Raw genomic sequence first — 14,404 nt, forward strand, 5'->3', positions numbered from 1 at the left:
GGGGAATATGGGTTTCCTCTCCCTCTGTCACAGAGACAGATGCTCAGAGGACCACTGGGTGCCATATGTCCACTCGGCATCTGCTGGCAGATGAAGGTCTCTCCCCAGCGAATGGCACCCACTTCCAGTAATGCTCAGTTTTGTCTGACTCTTTGTGACCCATGGACTGTAGACCCCGGTCCATGGGATTTCCCAGGCAAGAATACTGGAGTGGGTTGCCGTTTCCTCCTCCTCTTCCTGACCCATGGATCAATCCCATATCTCCTGCGTCTCCTGCATTGCAGGTGGATTCTTTCCCACTGAGCCATCAGGGAAGCCCTAATGCCCATCCACCAGTTTGTAAGCTAACAGTAATTTTGAGAACCACTGGCCTTTGGGATGTCAGCTTCACAGCTTGATTTAGCTACACACGGCTCAAACCAGATTTACCATACCTACTAGGTTTATATATAAATAATAGACACAAGCAGGTTAAAGGCCAAGACTGGTGAGAGGAACGTCCCAATGTCACCAAGACTAGGATCTGGCTAAAGGTGATGAGTGGACGGATTCTCTGGCCAGCCCACTGACCGCAGCTGTGAGGTGTGGGGCCAGACCCCTGTGATGACCTCCCCTGCTTAATGTGCTCACAGTATCCCTCCATGTTTCCGGAGCTGTGAGGTGAGGGGTTGGGCCCCTGTGATGCCCCCCTCTTGCGGCTCCGGGCTCACTGGGTGTCTGCCCCGCTTTCCCGCAGCTGTGAGGTGCGGTCGGGCCCCGAGTTCATCACCAGGTCCTACCGATTCTACCACAACAACACGTTCAAGGCCTACCAGTTCTACTATGGCGGCAACCGCTGCACCAGCCCCACCTACACGTTGGTGGTCCGCGGCAAGATCCGCCTGCGCCAGGCCTCCTGGATCATCCGCGGCGGCACCGAGGCCGACTACCAGCTGCACCGCGTGCAGGTCGTGTGCCACTCAGAAGCGGTGGCCGAGCGTCTGGGGCAGCTGGTCAACCACACGTGCCCCGGCTTCGTGCCTGCCGGGGGCGCCTGGGTGCAGGACGTGCCCTACGACCTGTGGCAGGAGGAGGGCGGGCGCGAGTGCACCCGGGCCGTGAACTTCGCCATGCACGAGCTGCAGCTGGTGCGCGTGGAGAAGCAGCACCTGCCGCACAGCCTGGACCGCCTAGTGGAGGAGCTCTTCCTCGGGGACGTGCACACCGACACCGCCCAGAGGATGTTCTACCGGCCGTCCAGTTATCAGCCGCCGCTGCAGAACGCCAAGGTAAGGCGCCGGGCTGGATGTGGGGGGCGGAGCTAGGGCTCTCCGCAACACCGACGGGCTGGGCGGGGCCAGTTATCAGCTGCTGCTGCAGAAGGCCAAGGTACCCCGCTGGCCCTGGATGTGGGGGGGGGGGTGGTGGGAGTGGGGGGCTGCATCATGGGGGGACTGGGGGTTCCAGCTACCAGCCACCCCAGAAGAACACCAAGGAACCCTGACGCCCCACTGTGCCCCAGATGTCGGGGGTGACTCTGTCACAGAGGGACCACTGGGGGTGATGGGATGGGAGGGCCACAGGCCAGGGGACAGGGACCTGGGTCAGGGCACCTGGGGGCTCACCTCCAGCTCTGTGATGGGGCCTGGTTTTCCCATCTGATGAGGGTGATGGGCCTGGGTTGGTGGCTCAGAAGGGCCTTGGTGGCCATCCTTGAAAATTTCTAAGTTTTCTTTCTGTCCTGACCCTCTGGGAGCTTCTTCTATGAGTCCAAGAGGAAAGCTTGCAGGAAATGGAGAGGGGTTATGATCTTAGCACCTGGAAAGACAGAGGGGCAGCCAGGTGGGGATCCCCTGGCCCTGGAGGTGGGCGTGGGGGTGAGGGCTGTGGACCCTTAGAGCCTCCTGCTCTGTCTCCACAACAACCCTGTGAGGCCTCAAACGACCACCCTCTTAGCACAAGAGCGAGCAGCTGAGGTGTGAGGGGTGGTCTCCTGCCCAGGGTCACTGGTTAGTGACTTTCAGAGTCAGAGCTTGAACCCAGATCTTTCCCGAGACTCCACCCTCTCCCGGTTGGACTGAGACCTAAGTCACTGTGACGCTGGGGAGGATGTGATGGGGACAATGAAAATCTTGAATTCTGACCCCCTAATTACACTTGGATTCACCAGGCACTTCCTTCCCTCAGGCTTGGAGTCTGTGTCTGCAGTAACAGGATGGTTTCCGCCACAGCATCTGGGGAGGCAGGCAGGGGGCCTGGGATGTTGGGGGGAGGGCCAGAGAACCCCTTCCCCCCCCACCCCCCCGCATCAGACCAGCTTTTCTGGAATCCTCTTTAGAACAGCAGCTCTCCAATCCAGGGCTTGTCTGACTTTTGCTTGGTGGTTTATTTGTTGGATTTTTATTTTTCTGTCTTTTTAAATTTATTTTTAACTGGGGGAGAATTGGGCTTCCCTGGTGGCTCAGCTGGTAAAGAATCCATCTGCAATGCAGGAGACCTGGGTTCGATCCCTGGATTGGGAAGATCCCCTGGAGAAGGAATGGCTACCCACTCCAGTATTCTGGCCTGGAGAATTCCATGGACTATATAGTCCATGGGGTCTCCAAGAGTCGGACACGACTGAGTAACTTTCATTTTCTTGCTTTATAATGTTGTGTTGGTTTCTCATCCGGTTTGTTCTCTACCCTCTGAGGGCGCTTATGGCTGGTGAGGGTACCGCATGGTATTGCCCCCCACCAGACCGCAGTTGTTTTCTTTCTGTGACTGCAAGCTTGTGCCATGAAAGTTGGGAAAGTCACCTTTGTGACGACTGTGGGACATCTGCTAGGAGGCCAGCCTGGAGACACTGCTTCCTCTGGGTGCGTGTCTCAGGGACATCCCCTCCTCGGGCTCCAAGCAGACCCAGGTCAGGTCTATGTGCTGTGCCCTGCAAGTTCCTGGGCTATCTGGAGCAAAGATGGGACAGGGTCATGGGGGAGAGGGCAGCCCACCTGCCCCTAGGACCCCAGGCACCCTCACAGAAAGAGGGCAGGCATGGGCTCTGCTTGCTCCGCAGCTGATGGAGGGGCCCCAGGCCTGGCTCCTGGCAAGTGAAAGGATGTCGCAGGACCTCTGCAGGTGGCTGCCACGTCCAGACACTGTGGCTCCTCTCCAGACTTCTGGTGTCGAGACACTGTGGGAAGGGGGTTTGCAGACGTGCACTTGGCATCCTCTGAGCCCAGTCAAGCTGACATTCACATTGTCTCTGGGAGTGAGTGAGTGTGTCACTGGCGAGGATGGCCTGCAGCTCGTCCGGAAACTCCGCGGGAGCCAGAGTCCCAACCCGGCCTGGCTGAGCCTATTAGAGGATCGCCTGGGAGCAGAGCCTTTATTCCTGCTTATGGTCCAGCGAGGATGCTAGTGAGCAGGATGGTCAGGGGCCAGGAAGGAGAGGGAGGCCAGACGGAGGCCCCCTTCCCGGGAGAGGCCGCAGATAGCCTGGACCTGACCTGGGGCTGTGTGTGCACATCATGGGGTCCAGGCCCTGCTTCCTCACCTGAGGATGCTCACATGGGCTCTTTGATCTCTTGCACTCTCCTTACACCTGGAAAAGCAGGGAATGCCTGCACCCAGCTCTCTCTTCCCACCTCTGTCTCTGCCACTTCTCAATGCTCTGCGGCTCTTAAAACAAAGTTAAAGGGTAAATCCTTGCTCCTGAGCTGGTGGCTCCAGAGAGGCACCCCCATTCCTGTGCCCACTGGGCTGACTTCCCTCACCAAGCCCTGCCGTCTTTGGGAGAGCCAGGTTCACACCCCAGCTCCTGGAGCACACACATCTCGGAAGTGAGTCATGACATATCAGCATGGGTGGCAGCTATGAGGCTGATCTTCTTAGGATTTTCATTAAAAAGTCAAGGCTTTGATTTCTGACAACGTTGGACCTTGGAGATGGAGCCAGTCCCAGGGTCCAGGCCTCCCGGGGTCACCAGCTGCAGGCTTGACAGTGTTTTTCTGATCTCTGGAACTAAATCTTTTCTGTAAAAGAAGCAGAATTGATGGGGTTGACATGCAGAGCACCATCAGGCATTGGGAGAGGCTGCCCACCCGGCCTGCAGCAAGGAGCCCTCGGGGCAGGTGGCTCCTGCAGGGAGGGTGTCCAAGGAGGGCTGCCCAGCGATGACGAGGCTGTAAGGTGGCTCCTCCTGTTTTCTCTTCCCTTCTCTGCGGGGAATGTTTCCCCAGATGCTTAAGAAGTAAACTTTAAACCCCAGGCCACAATCCCTCTCCTTGTTAAAGAATTGCTAAGGGTGGAGAAAGCCTTGGACCATAGAAACTACCCAGGACACACTGTCGAGTTTTGTTGTTTGTTTTGTTTCAAAGGAAGGTATTGAACAGTGTGAAGAGTGTGATATCATGTGTAAAACTAGCAACAGAAGAAGAAGGTAGGCTGACCAGGGACCTGGTGTTTCTGCAATGTCGGAACAAGGAGGAGGGGACAGTACGGCCAGGGACAGATGTTTGTCACCGGGAACGTTTCTGTACCTTTGTGCTGAGATCTTACGCTATCCAAATTTGTTACCACACTCAAATTCCAAAAAGGCAGGACTCCGAGGCTCGGAGGAGCGCGGTGGCCACAGATGAAGTGGTGGTGGGGCTGGGCGGACACGGGCCGGTGTCCAGGGCCTGGGCTGTGTTCTCTGCGGAGGCTGGCCCGGCCCCGTGGCTCGGGGAGCTGAAAAGGCCCGTTCTTCTCCTGTTGTCCCTGGCGTGTGCGTCTGGGCCCGCCGCTAGCGAGTGGTCAGGAAGTGTTGCTATCCCTCCCCAGGCGGGCCGGGAGAGCAGGTCAATGGGCTTGGCCTCCAGGGCCTCTCCAGGGCCCTAGGTACTGCCTGCCCACTGGCTCCCGCAGGCCCGCCCTCCCACTGCCTGGGAAAGGAGGGGCTGGGGGTGCTTCCGGACAGACCACAGGCCCCGCCGCCCCCCATCTGAACCCTTCACCTCCTCTAATCGCCAGTCCTTAGAGACCTGGCTGAAAATTAGCTTAAATGCTAAATTGAGTTTAAAACCACTCGTTTCAGCCCCTCTGGAAACGGGACACCGTGTAAAAATAGAAAATTTAAATCAGCTTGTTTTTCTTAGCTTTATACAACTTTGCTGTGAGGTTCAGAGCCCTCAGCAAATACGCGATGTTTGAAGAGACTCAGGTGAGCCTCCTGGGAGGATTCTTCCGGATGAAGTTGGCTACTTTTCATTAAAAAGAAAAACAGGACCCCCTAAAGTAACCCTGAAAGAAGAGGCTCGGCCTGAGTCGAGTTCAGCTTCAGGGCACGTTCCCCTCTGCCTGGATTCCTGTGCTGCGGAGGGTTAGCCAGGCGCCTTCTTTCCTCGGCAGAATCAAAAGTGATTAGAGCAAAGATTGCCGGGGTCGCTGGAAACACCAGGGCCTCAGGATCAAGCTTGCGAGCAAACGGAATTGGGCTTTTTCCAAAACCCTAGGCCGGTGAGGCCACAGCATCGTAAATCAGAGAGGTGTCTGCAAACCAGACCACTCTCCCCAGCCACGTGCCTGAGGTATTTGTCCTGGAATGTGATGTCGGGGCTGCCTGGCAAGGAAGAAGCCCTGCCCCGTGTTTTGGGGCTGCCTGAGCCCTGGGAGGAAGCAGGGGTTCCCATGTGCTTTCTGTCCTGCATTCTCTGCAGACCTCTGGGCTTGAACAGCCATTTGTCTGGAGGGAGCTTGTCTTTCCAAGGCTCTTCAGGGCATGTGAGAAATACAGGTTTACAGTGACATCTGTGACATCCCAGGGACCTTGGACCAGTGGCCATGGACAGCAGGTGTTCTGCCCAGCTCCGGGAGGCGGGTCTGTGGCAGGAAGGGTCTCTCCTTAGGCCTGTGGTTGGCGTGACTCTTGGTGGGGTGTGAGTGAGTGTCACAGGTGCACTGGTAGAAGGATCCAAAAGCTCACAGAGGAATCCAAGTCCCTGCTCTTTTCTGCCACTGCAGGGAAAGGAGAGGGGTTTGTGGAGGTGATGGGAGTTGGAAGAGGTGGTCGAGGACAGGGGATTCAAGGAGTCAAGACTGAGACAGTGTCAGAAGCCAGCTTACCTTCAGGATGCTGCTGTAAAGAACCGTGACCCTGCCCCTGGGGCTGGGTGCTGCCCAGCAGTGATGGGATCAGCTGATGGGCTCTGGACTCTGGAGGGCTTGCTCAGGTGGACACCCCGGGGCCAAGAAATGTGTTATCACACAACGGCCACTCCTCATGGCTGCTGGCCTCCGCTGTGTCTGTAGAAACTTGTTTTCTGTTTTTTTTTTTTTTCTTCTTGATTCCTGAGTGCAAGATTGCTTTATTCAGGGAGTCAGCAGACCAGGAAGTTGTTGTTGTCAGGGACCATGCATGCGGTAAGCATTTCATCCCTTAAAAGGGCAGGAGGCCGGGAGGATGGCGTGAGCTCCTGGGTGCAGGAAGTCAACTGTTGGGAAGTCCAGGGGGAGTCCTGGCATTTGGGGTGTTGGCCAAGCTGCGGGGAGAGGACAGGGCAGAGGTCAGATGTGGGGTCTACTGCCTTCATGGCAAACTCGACTGTGAAGATGAGTTGCCTTCAGCTCTTTAAATGCTCTAGGACACAACCAAGTAAACGTTAATTCAGAGTTCCCTCTGAAACCTCCCCTACAGTCATCTGTATTGAAGAGCCAGCCTTCTTCTCAAGGATCTTTCTATCCGGCTGTTGCGTCTGGGCGCAGTGTGTCTGCAACGGCAAGCTGGAGGCAGGATTTTCTCTTGTGTGATTTATAGGAAAGGTCTTTGGGAGCTCACAGCTCAGACTCTAAACCTCCTAGGAAACCGTTTCTAGGAAATGCAGTGTTGTTCCCCAGGGGACACACCCAATGCCCCATCCTACCTCCAGGATGCAGTGTTCCCTCGACTCTGCTCCGGAAGCATCAGGCAGCCACACACAGGACTGAGAAGCGGCCGAGCCTCTCTTGCCCTCTCCCATTGTCCTTCCAGCTGGGCCCCTCCGTGGTGCCTGCATCACAGCTACGGGGTTGCCGGGCAGCATCTTTGTGCGGCTGAGTCCTCTTCCCTCAGCACCCGTGTCAGCTCCTGGCCGGCAGTAACCAGGCTGAGAGGGGTCTGAGCGCTGCTCCGGTCTGGCCAGACAGACTGCCAGCCTCCAGGGGTGGGGAGTGGGGCCTAAGGCTTCAGTTATAGACACCCAACCCATTTCTTGCTGCAGGTCACTCCTCATGTTGAAACGCTCTTCCCCCTTAGTCATCGTAAAAGCCTGCTATTTAAGTAAAGCATCTGAGGGACTTCCCTGATAGTCCAATGGTTAAGAATCCACCTTGCAATGCAGGGGACACATGTTTGATCCCTGGTTGGGGAACTAAGATTGTACACGCCACAGAGCAGCTAAGCCTGCCTGCCGCAACTAGAGAGTCCTGTGCTGCAAGGAAGGATCCCAAGTACCGTGACTAAGACCCGACCCAGCCAAATCAATAAATATTTTTTAAAAAAGAAAAGCATCTTGGAAAAGAGAAATTTCACACCTGGGGCAGTATCTCAGCCTTAATTTCTGCTTCCCCACGGTTGTTCCTATAGGTCTTTTGAGTTTTATTCAAGCCAAAGTGAAAGTGAAAGTCGCTCAGTCATGTCCAACTCTTAGCAATCCCATGGACTTCCCACCCGGCTTCTCTTGTCCATGAAATTCTCCAGGCAAGAATACTGGAGTGGGTTGCCACTCCCTTTTTCAGGGGATCTTCCCGACCCAGAGATTGAACTTTGAACCTGGGTCTCCTGCATTGCAGGCAGATTCTTTACCATCTGAGCCACCGGGGAAGTCCAATATTCAAGCCAAGGATGGTGGTAATTAACAGCACAAATCAGAACTTTTAAAAAAATCCTGTCCACAAGACAGAAAGTTGTTCTCTTTATCCAATCATGACTGAAACTGTCTCCTTGTTGACAGTGTCCATCGAGAGGCCAGAAATCCCACACTCATTTGTGACATTTAGTTTCTTAATACCAACTGAAAGAGTTGTTTAAAATAGTGACTAGTCAACTCAACAACAATAACAATAAAAGAAACCCAATTAAAAAATGAGTAAAGGGAGTTCCCTGGTAGTCCAGTGGTTAGGATTTCAGGCTTCCACTGCCAGGGCACAGGTTCAGTCCCTGGCTGGGGAGCTGAGATTCCACACCATGTGGCACAGCCACAAAAGATGTACAAGTTAGCCCATAAGCGCATGAAAGATGCTCAGCATTTCTAATCCTTAGGGAAATGCAGATCGGAACTGCAGTGGGTTACCACCTTCACACCTGTTAGGATGGCTGTTACCAAGAAAGGAGAAAGTAGCAATTGGTGAGGATATAGAAAAAGGGGACCTTTGTGAGAATGTACGGTGTGCAGCTGCTGTGGAAAACAGTATGGCAAGTCCTCAAAACGTTAAGCACAGAGTTGTTGTTGTTCAGTCGCTCAGTCGTGTCCGACTCTGCGACCCAATGACTGTAGCCCACCAGACTCCTCAGTCCATGGGATTATACAGGCAAGGATACTGGGGTGGGTTTCAATGTCCTCTTCCAGAGGATCTTCCTGGCCCAGGGATCAAACCTGTGCCTCCTGCAGTGGCAGGCAGATTCTTTACCACTGAGCAACCAGGGAAGCCCAAAGACAGAATTACAATCCAGCAATTCCATGTATTGACCCTAAAGAACTGAAAGCAAGGTCTGAGGTATATTGGACAGCCATGTTCACAGAATCGTTCACTGTAGGGAACAAGTGAAAGCAGAGCAGATGTCCGCCAGCGGCTGATGGCTAAACCACATGCGCACGCACACAGTGGAGTACCACTCAGCCTTAGGAAGGAGATTCTGACACAGGCTGACATGTGAACGAACCTTGAGGACGTTGTGTTAAATAAGCCAGTTACAAGAAGGACTGTATGATCCCACATATATGAGGGACCTCAAGTTGTCATATTCTTAGAGACAGTAGGATGCTGGTTGTCAGGGGCTCAAATGAGGGGGGACAGAGTTTCAGTTTGGGAAGATAAAGAAGTTCTGGAGACGGCTGGTGGTGATTATTGGACCACTATGTGAATGCACTTTAATGGAAAGTTTTATGTATATTTTACCATTACAGGGGCTTCCCAGGTGGCACTAGTGGTAAAGAACCTGCCTGCCAATGAAGGAGACATAAGAGACATGGGTTTAATCCCTGTCTTTGGAAGATACCCTGGAGGAGGGCATGGCAACCCACTCCAGTATTCTTGCCTGGAGAATCCCATGGACAGAGGAGCCTGGTGGGCTACAGTCCATGGGGTCTCACAGAGTCAGACACGACTGAAGCGACTTAGGATGCATGAAGTCAAGTAACTAGTTTACAAATTTGGCAAGATCAATACCCAAGGGCCAGCTTCCTCCCACTCCCTCCCAGCTGATGGATGACAAGCTTCTCCAAAACTACCCAGCCTGCCTTTCTCCGCTGCCAACCAGAAATGGTTCAGTCGGGACCCTCACTCACATGAAGGGACCAGAGTTCAGCAGGTCTTCATCTCAGAGTTTAGGACCCCTGCCCTGTCATTCTTAAAGAAAAACACCAGACACCACCGTGCTGGGCATGGACCAGCCTGGGCCCCACAGTAGTGCTCCCTCCTCTGAGCTGGTTCCTTTTCTGAAGAGCAGTTGATCCCTGGTGTCATCGGAGCAGCTCTTCTAAGAACTAAGACCCCTTGTTGCTGCCCCATCCGCCCAGTCGAAGAATTCTGGGCACTTCCTGAATGATATTGGTGTTTGAGGAAACAAACAGATCTTTTCAGGGACTGAGGCTCGTGTCTTCCTAGATTGGCCAGAAATGAAGTGGTCACAAGTGATGTTTTTAAATTCCCAGATAGCAAACCGAGTGGTGGAAGCAGGAGCAAGCAAGTGGAGGCTGGGTCAGCCTGTCGGGACCTGCAGTGCATGTGGGCTGTGTAGGATCTGGCTGGTAGGCAGGAGTGGGGGAGCAGTCAGCAGGTGCCAGCTGGCGAGCTCCCAGGGGAGTAGCCAAACTGTCGCTCCTTGTGTGTGTTTTGGAAGCAGCCTGGTGTGTGCTCTCAGAGGGCTCTCTCTCTTTCCAGGGTGTCTCCTGCACCACCTGGCATGGTTGCTAATAGGCACCAGCATCAGAATGTTTGTGAAATCTCAGAGACTTGAGTCTGAGTACTGGGCTGGTTTCACTCAGATATTGTTGACTCGGGTGGGGAAGCAGGGACAGCAGGTATAGTTTGATCAAGGTGCTGCTCACAATAACACTAGCCATTAAGGGGCTAACTTCCTGGATGCGGGAGCTCATACAGTGTTACAGGCATTATATTAGCTTTCCATCCCAGACTTTGCATATCAGAACCCCCTTTTGGGGTAAAAAATACTTGAAACCTTTACTTCCTAGAAATTTACAAGAAAATACATCATGGCAAAATTACTGAATTCAGTGATGCTTTCTTTCAACTAAATTTATCTTTTTCATCCTATCATGCAGCACATACAGCAGAAGTGCTGTTTGTTTGGTCTTCCTACCAAGTACCATGCACGCACAGACCCAACTTGCTGAAACTTCTCTATGTAGCAATTCTCAGAGTACAGAGTGGGACCTGCCTTAATCTGTGCTCATTTCCTACAGCATTTATGCAGGTATAACAGTGCTCATTTTATGCATGGGGACGTTGACATGGAGAGATTGGTAACTTTCCTACAGTCCCCAGCTGCAGTTGCTGGCCCTTGGATCTCCTGCCATGGCTGGAATCATCATTTTTTGTGCAAAGAAGCCCTCGTGTGCTGTGTGCATGTGTCCTTCCAGTCCGTGTCCTCGTGGTGGCTTGCAGACAGCCCCCTGCTGACCACGGGCTGTAGGGCACTTTCTTGTGTATCTCAGAGATCTGGGCAGGAAACCACAGGTGCACAAACACATGGGGCCTGGGACAGAGGAGCCTCTGTGCTGCCTATTGCATCTCCTCCTCAAGCCCCAAACAAACCTCCTCTCCCGAAAACAGTGCCTGGCTCCACTGATGAGCACAAGGTCTGTCAGTGGGCGTCACACTGTCCCAGAAGGAGAGCGTCGAGGGGGCGACTGGAATGCCCTGGTCCCCTCCTTTGCCCGCCCGCTCTCAGGGGCAGCCCCTCTCAGAGTCAGTGCGAGGGATGGAAAGGCCTGGAGGTTGGATTTCTGCCCAGAGAACAAGTGCCTGCCTGCCGAGTGACCACCTGTCAGTCCTGCCCGCAGGCTAGGAGCTGTGCCTGGTGGGCCCCAGGCAGGGGCAGAGCCAGGGCCACCCTCCCACCACAGAGCAGTTACATGGGCGTGGGCTTCTAGCGTGGCCGGCACCTGGCAGCCCGGGTGGCAGGGAGAGGGGCAGAGAGGATGCCTATTTGGGGAGGCAGCCCTGGCCACAGGCCTCCTGTGCCTTGGGTCCTGCAGCCGGCAGTGGCTATCTGTCTGGTCACGGAGCTGCCCTCCCAACTCCCAGACCTCAGCTTTTTCTATGAACCCCAAGCCTTGCTCCAGGCAGACAGCATCCACATGGCTGACAGTCTTGGGGCCCCTACTCAGAGGGGGTTTTCTCAGCTGCAGCCCTAGACAGCCCTCGTGAAGAATCCAGGTTGATGCCCCAAGGCAGGCCCAGGCAAAGAGGCACTCCCCACAGACAACTGGCTGCTCTCACACTAATTACATGGCTTAAAGCCATAAAGCAGAAATCACAAAGAGCTGGCACACTGTCCAGACCTCGGGCCAGTGGATACAGGTGGGTACAGGAGTGCCCACATCCTCCCTGGCCTCTGCTCTTGCCTCCTTGAGGCCAAGCCCTCATGCCCTCTTTCTTGGAGACCCCTACCCTCATGACACAGCGCCCCGAGTCACCCACGGTAACTGAAGTGCTTTTTTCCTTTTGAGCGTGTGTGCATCCTAAGTCTTTTCAGTCATGTCTGACTCTTTGCCACCCCATGGATTATAGCCTGCCAGGTTCCTCTGTTCATGGGATTCTCCAGGCAGGAATACTGGAGTGGGTTGCCATTCCCTTCTTCAGATCTTCCCCACCTAGGGATTGAACCTGCGTCTCTTATGTCTCCTGCATTTGCAGGTGGATTCTTTACTACTAGCATCACCTCGGAGGCCCTTTTTCCTTCTAGTGTCTCATAATTATTTTCAGTGGAAAAATCTAACTGTGGTAAAATATAGGTAACAAAGTGCACCATCTTAGCCACGTCTAGGCATCCAGTTCGGTGATGTCAAGGACATTCGGTTTGTTGTATAACCTTCCTCTTCATCCATCCCAGCCCCCAGTTACTTCTGTTCTGCTTTTGGTCTCCATGGATTTGTCCACTTGAGGTCCCTCTATGTGGGATCGTACGGGGGTTTGTCCTCTGTGACCGGCTCATTTCACTGGGTATAATGTCCTCCAGGTTTGTCCATGTAACAACCTGCATGTGTCAGAATCCCCTTCCTTTTTCAAGGCTGAATCCGATTCCTTTGTATGTCTGGACCACATTTTCTTTATTCAGCCACTGATACACAATGTTGCTTCCGCCTTTGGATTATTGTGAATCGTGCTGATGTGAATATGGGTGAACAGATTCCTCTTTGAGGCCCTGACTTCAGTTCTTTAGGGTATAAACCAGAAGCAGGGTGCCAGGTCCTAAGTGAATTCTTTTCCGAAGCAATTACATCATTTTACATTCCCACCAGCAGTGCACTGGGGTTCCGGTTTCTCTACGTCCTCACCAAGACTCTCATTTTCCGCTAGTCTTGATAGTGCATGCTAAGTCGCTTCAGCCCTGACCCTATGGACTGTAGCCCAGCATCCTCCTCTGTCCATGGGATTCTCCAGGCAAGAATACTGGACTGGGTTGCCATGCCTTCCTCCAGGGTATATTCCCCACCTAAGAATCGAACCTGGGTCTCTCATGTCTCCTGCATTGCAGGTGGGGTTCTTTACCGCTGAGTCACTGGGGAAGCCGGGTCTTGATAGTACCCATCCTAATTGGGCAAGGTGGTACCAGCCTTTCTTTTTGACATCAAGTGTCCAGGACAGGTGGTATGGAATAAGATGTAACAGGATTTTCAAAGGGCCTTCAGATCACAGCTGAAATACTTAGGCCTGGCTCTACCATCAGCCCACACAAGCGTGCACTGGTGAGAACAGGCGGGCACACACGCCCCCAGGCACCCTCGGGTACCCTGGTTACAGGGTACGGGGCCCCGGGGGAGGCAAAGGCTGTGCGTTTGCACTGCCCTCTTGGACACCATCTCTTCCCACCTTGTGTCTGGGCTGCAGAACCACGACCATGCCTGCGTCGCCTGCCGCATCATCCACCGCTCAGATGAGCACCGGCCGCCCCTGCTGCCCCCCAAGGCGGACCTAACTGTGGGGCTGCACGGCGAGTGGGTGAGCCAGCGCTGCGAGGTGCGGCCCGAGGTCCTCTTCCTGACGCGCCACTTCATCTTCCACGACAACAACCATAGCTGGGAGGGGCACTACTATCACTACTCGGACCCCGTGTGCAAGCACCCCACCTTCACCCTCTACGCTAGGGGTCGCTACAGCCGTGGCGTGCACTCCGCCAGGGTCCTGGGCGGCACAGAGTTCGTGTTCAAAGGTAGGGCCCGCCCCGCCCCGGAGCTGATGTCATGGGGGCGGTCTGGGGGCGTGCCTGGAGGCGGAGCCAGGGCACAGGGCATCTTCTCTGCAGGGATGTTGGGGAGGAGACCTCCAGCCTCCAGGGCATCATTCACTGTGGCCCCTGGGCTGTGGTCAGTGGCGCCTCTGGTGCCCCAATGTTTCCCCGTCTGGCCCTGGAGAAGATGCCACCCACTGGCAGGTGGGAGGTCGGAGGCCTGCAGGCAGGTGAAGGGTGACACCGCCAGGCCGCCGTCAGCCAGGGGGTCCTATGGGCTCTGTTTCTAGGCTTGTGTGAGCTTGTGCATCTTTTTAGGCAGGCGTCCACCCTGTCATGGACAAATAAGACAGTGGTGTGACCCCTCCCATGACAGCATCCCAGGGTTCAGTCCATTTATTATGAAGTCTATCTGACAATGCAGATAAGCCCCCCGGGGCACCTGAGCCCTATAGGGAGGAAGCTAGGCTCCAGGGAGAATGGGCCTTCCATGGTGGTAGCCCAGAGAACAACCCTCTGGGTCTAAGACCCCCCACAGCTCTTGTGTGTACACAGAATATGGCCCCTGAGAGGGGCTTGAAGTTGGTTGGGGTTTCCCTTTAATGGATTTAAGCATATTTTTCTTGCTTGCCACCTAATTAACCTTAGTCGCCCAATTCACAGGCCAGTATTAATTTGCATGACTGCTCGCTCATATAGGTGTGTGACACCAAAACTACTTAAAAACCTCAAAATCTATTCGTAAAAACAAATTCCAGTTTTTGTTGATGATGGTGTCCATCCCAATGAGTGGGG

General features: G+C 54.2%; 1 protein-coding gene and 1 long non-coding RNA gene across 4 annotated transcripts in view; one reads left to right on the top strand and one right to left on the bottom strand.

Moving 5' to 3' along the window:
* Positions 1-14,404, top strand: part of APCDD1 (APC down-regulated 1) — a 45,004-nt gene that overhangs the window by 16,759 nt on the left and 13,841 nt on the right. For both annotated transcript variants that reach the window (XM_024984412.2, XM_002697746.6), the window contains exons 3-4: positions 737-1,268; positions 13,270-13,591. In XM_024984412.2, coding sequence (XP_024840180.1) covers positions 737-1,268; positions 13,270-13,591 — 854 coding nt within the window. The remainder of the gene's footprint in view (positions 1-736; positions 1,269-13,269; positions 13,592-14,404) is intronic.
* Positions 2,308-6,974, bottom strand: LOC132343777 (uncharacterized). 2 transcript variants are annotated; one of them, XR_009492731.1, is made up of 3 exons: positions 6,861-6,974; positions 6,064-6,479; positions 2,308-3,992 (listed from the first exon to the last, which is right to left on the bottom strand). It is a non-coding gene; the product is annotated as an uncharacterized lncRNA (long non-coding RNA). The 2 variants fall into 2 exon arrangements; XR_009492732.1 differs by lacking the exon at positions 2,308-3,992 and adding an exon at positions 4,969-5,955.

Source organism: Bos taurus, chromosome 24 (assembly GCF_002263795.3).
Source record: "Bos taurus isolate L1 Dominette 01449 registration number 42190680 breed Hereford chromosome 24, ARS-UCD2.0, whole genome shotgun sequence".
In the NCBI taxonomy this organism is placed as follows: Eukaryota; Metazoa; Chordata; class Mammalia; order Artiodactyla; family Bovidae; genus Bos; species Bos taurus.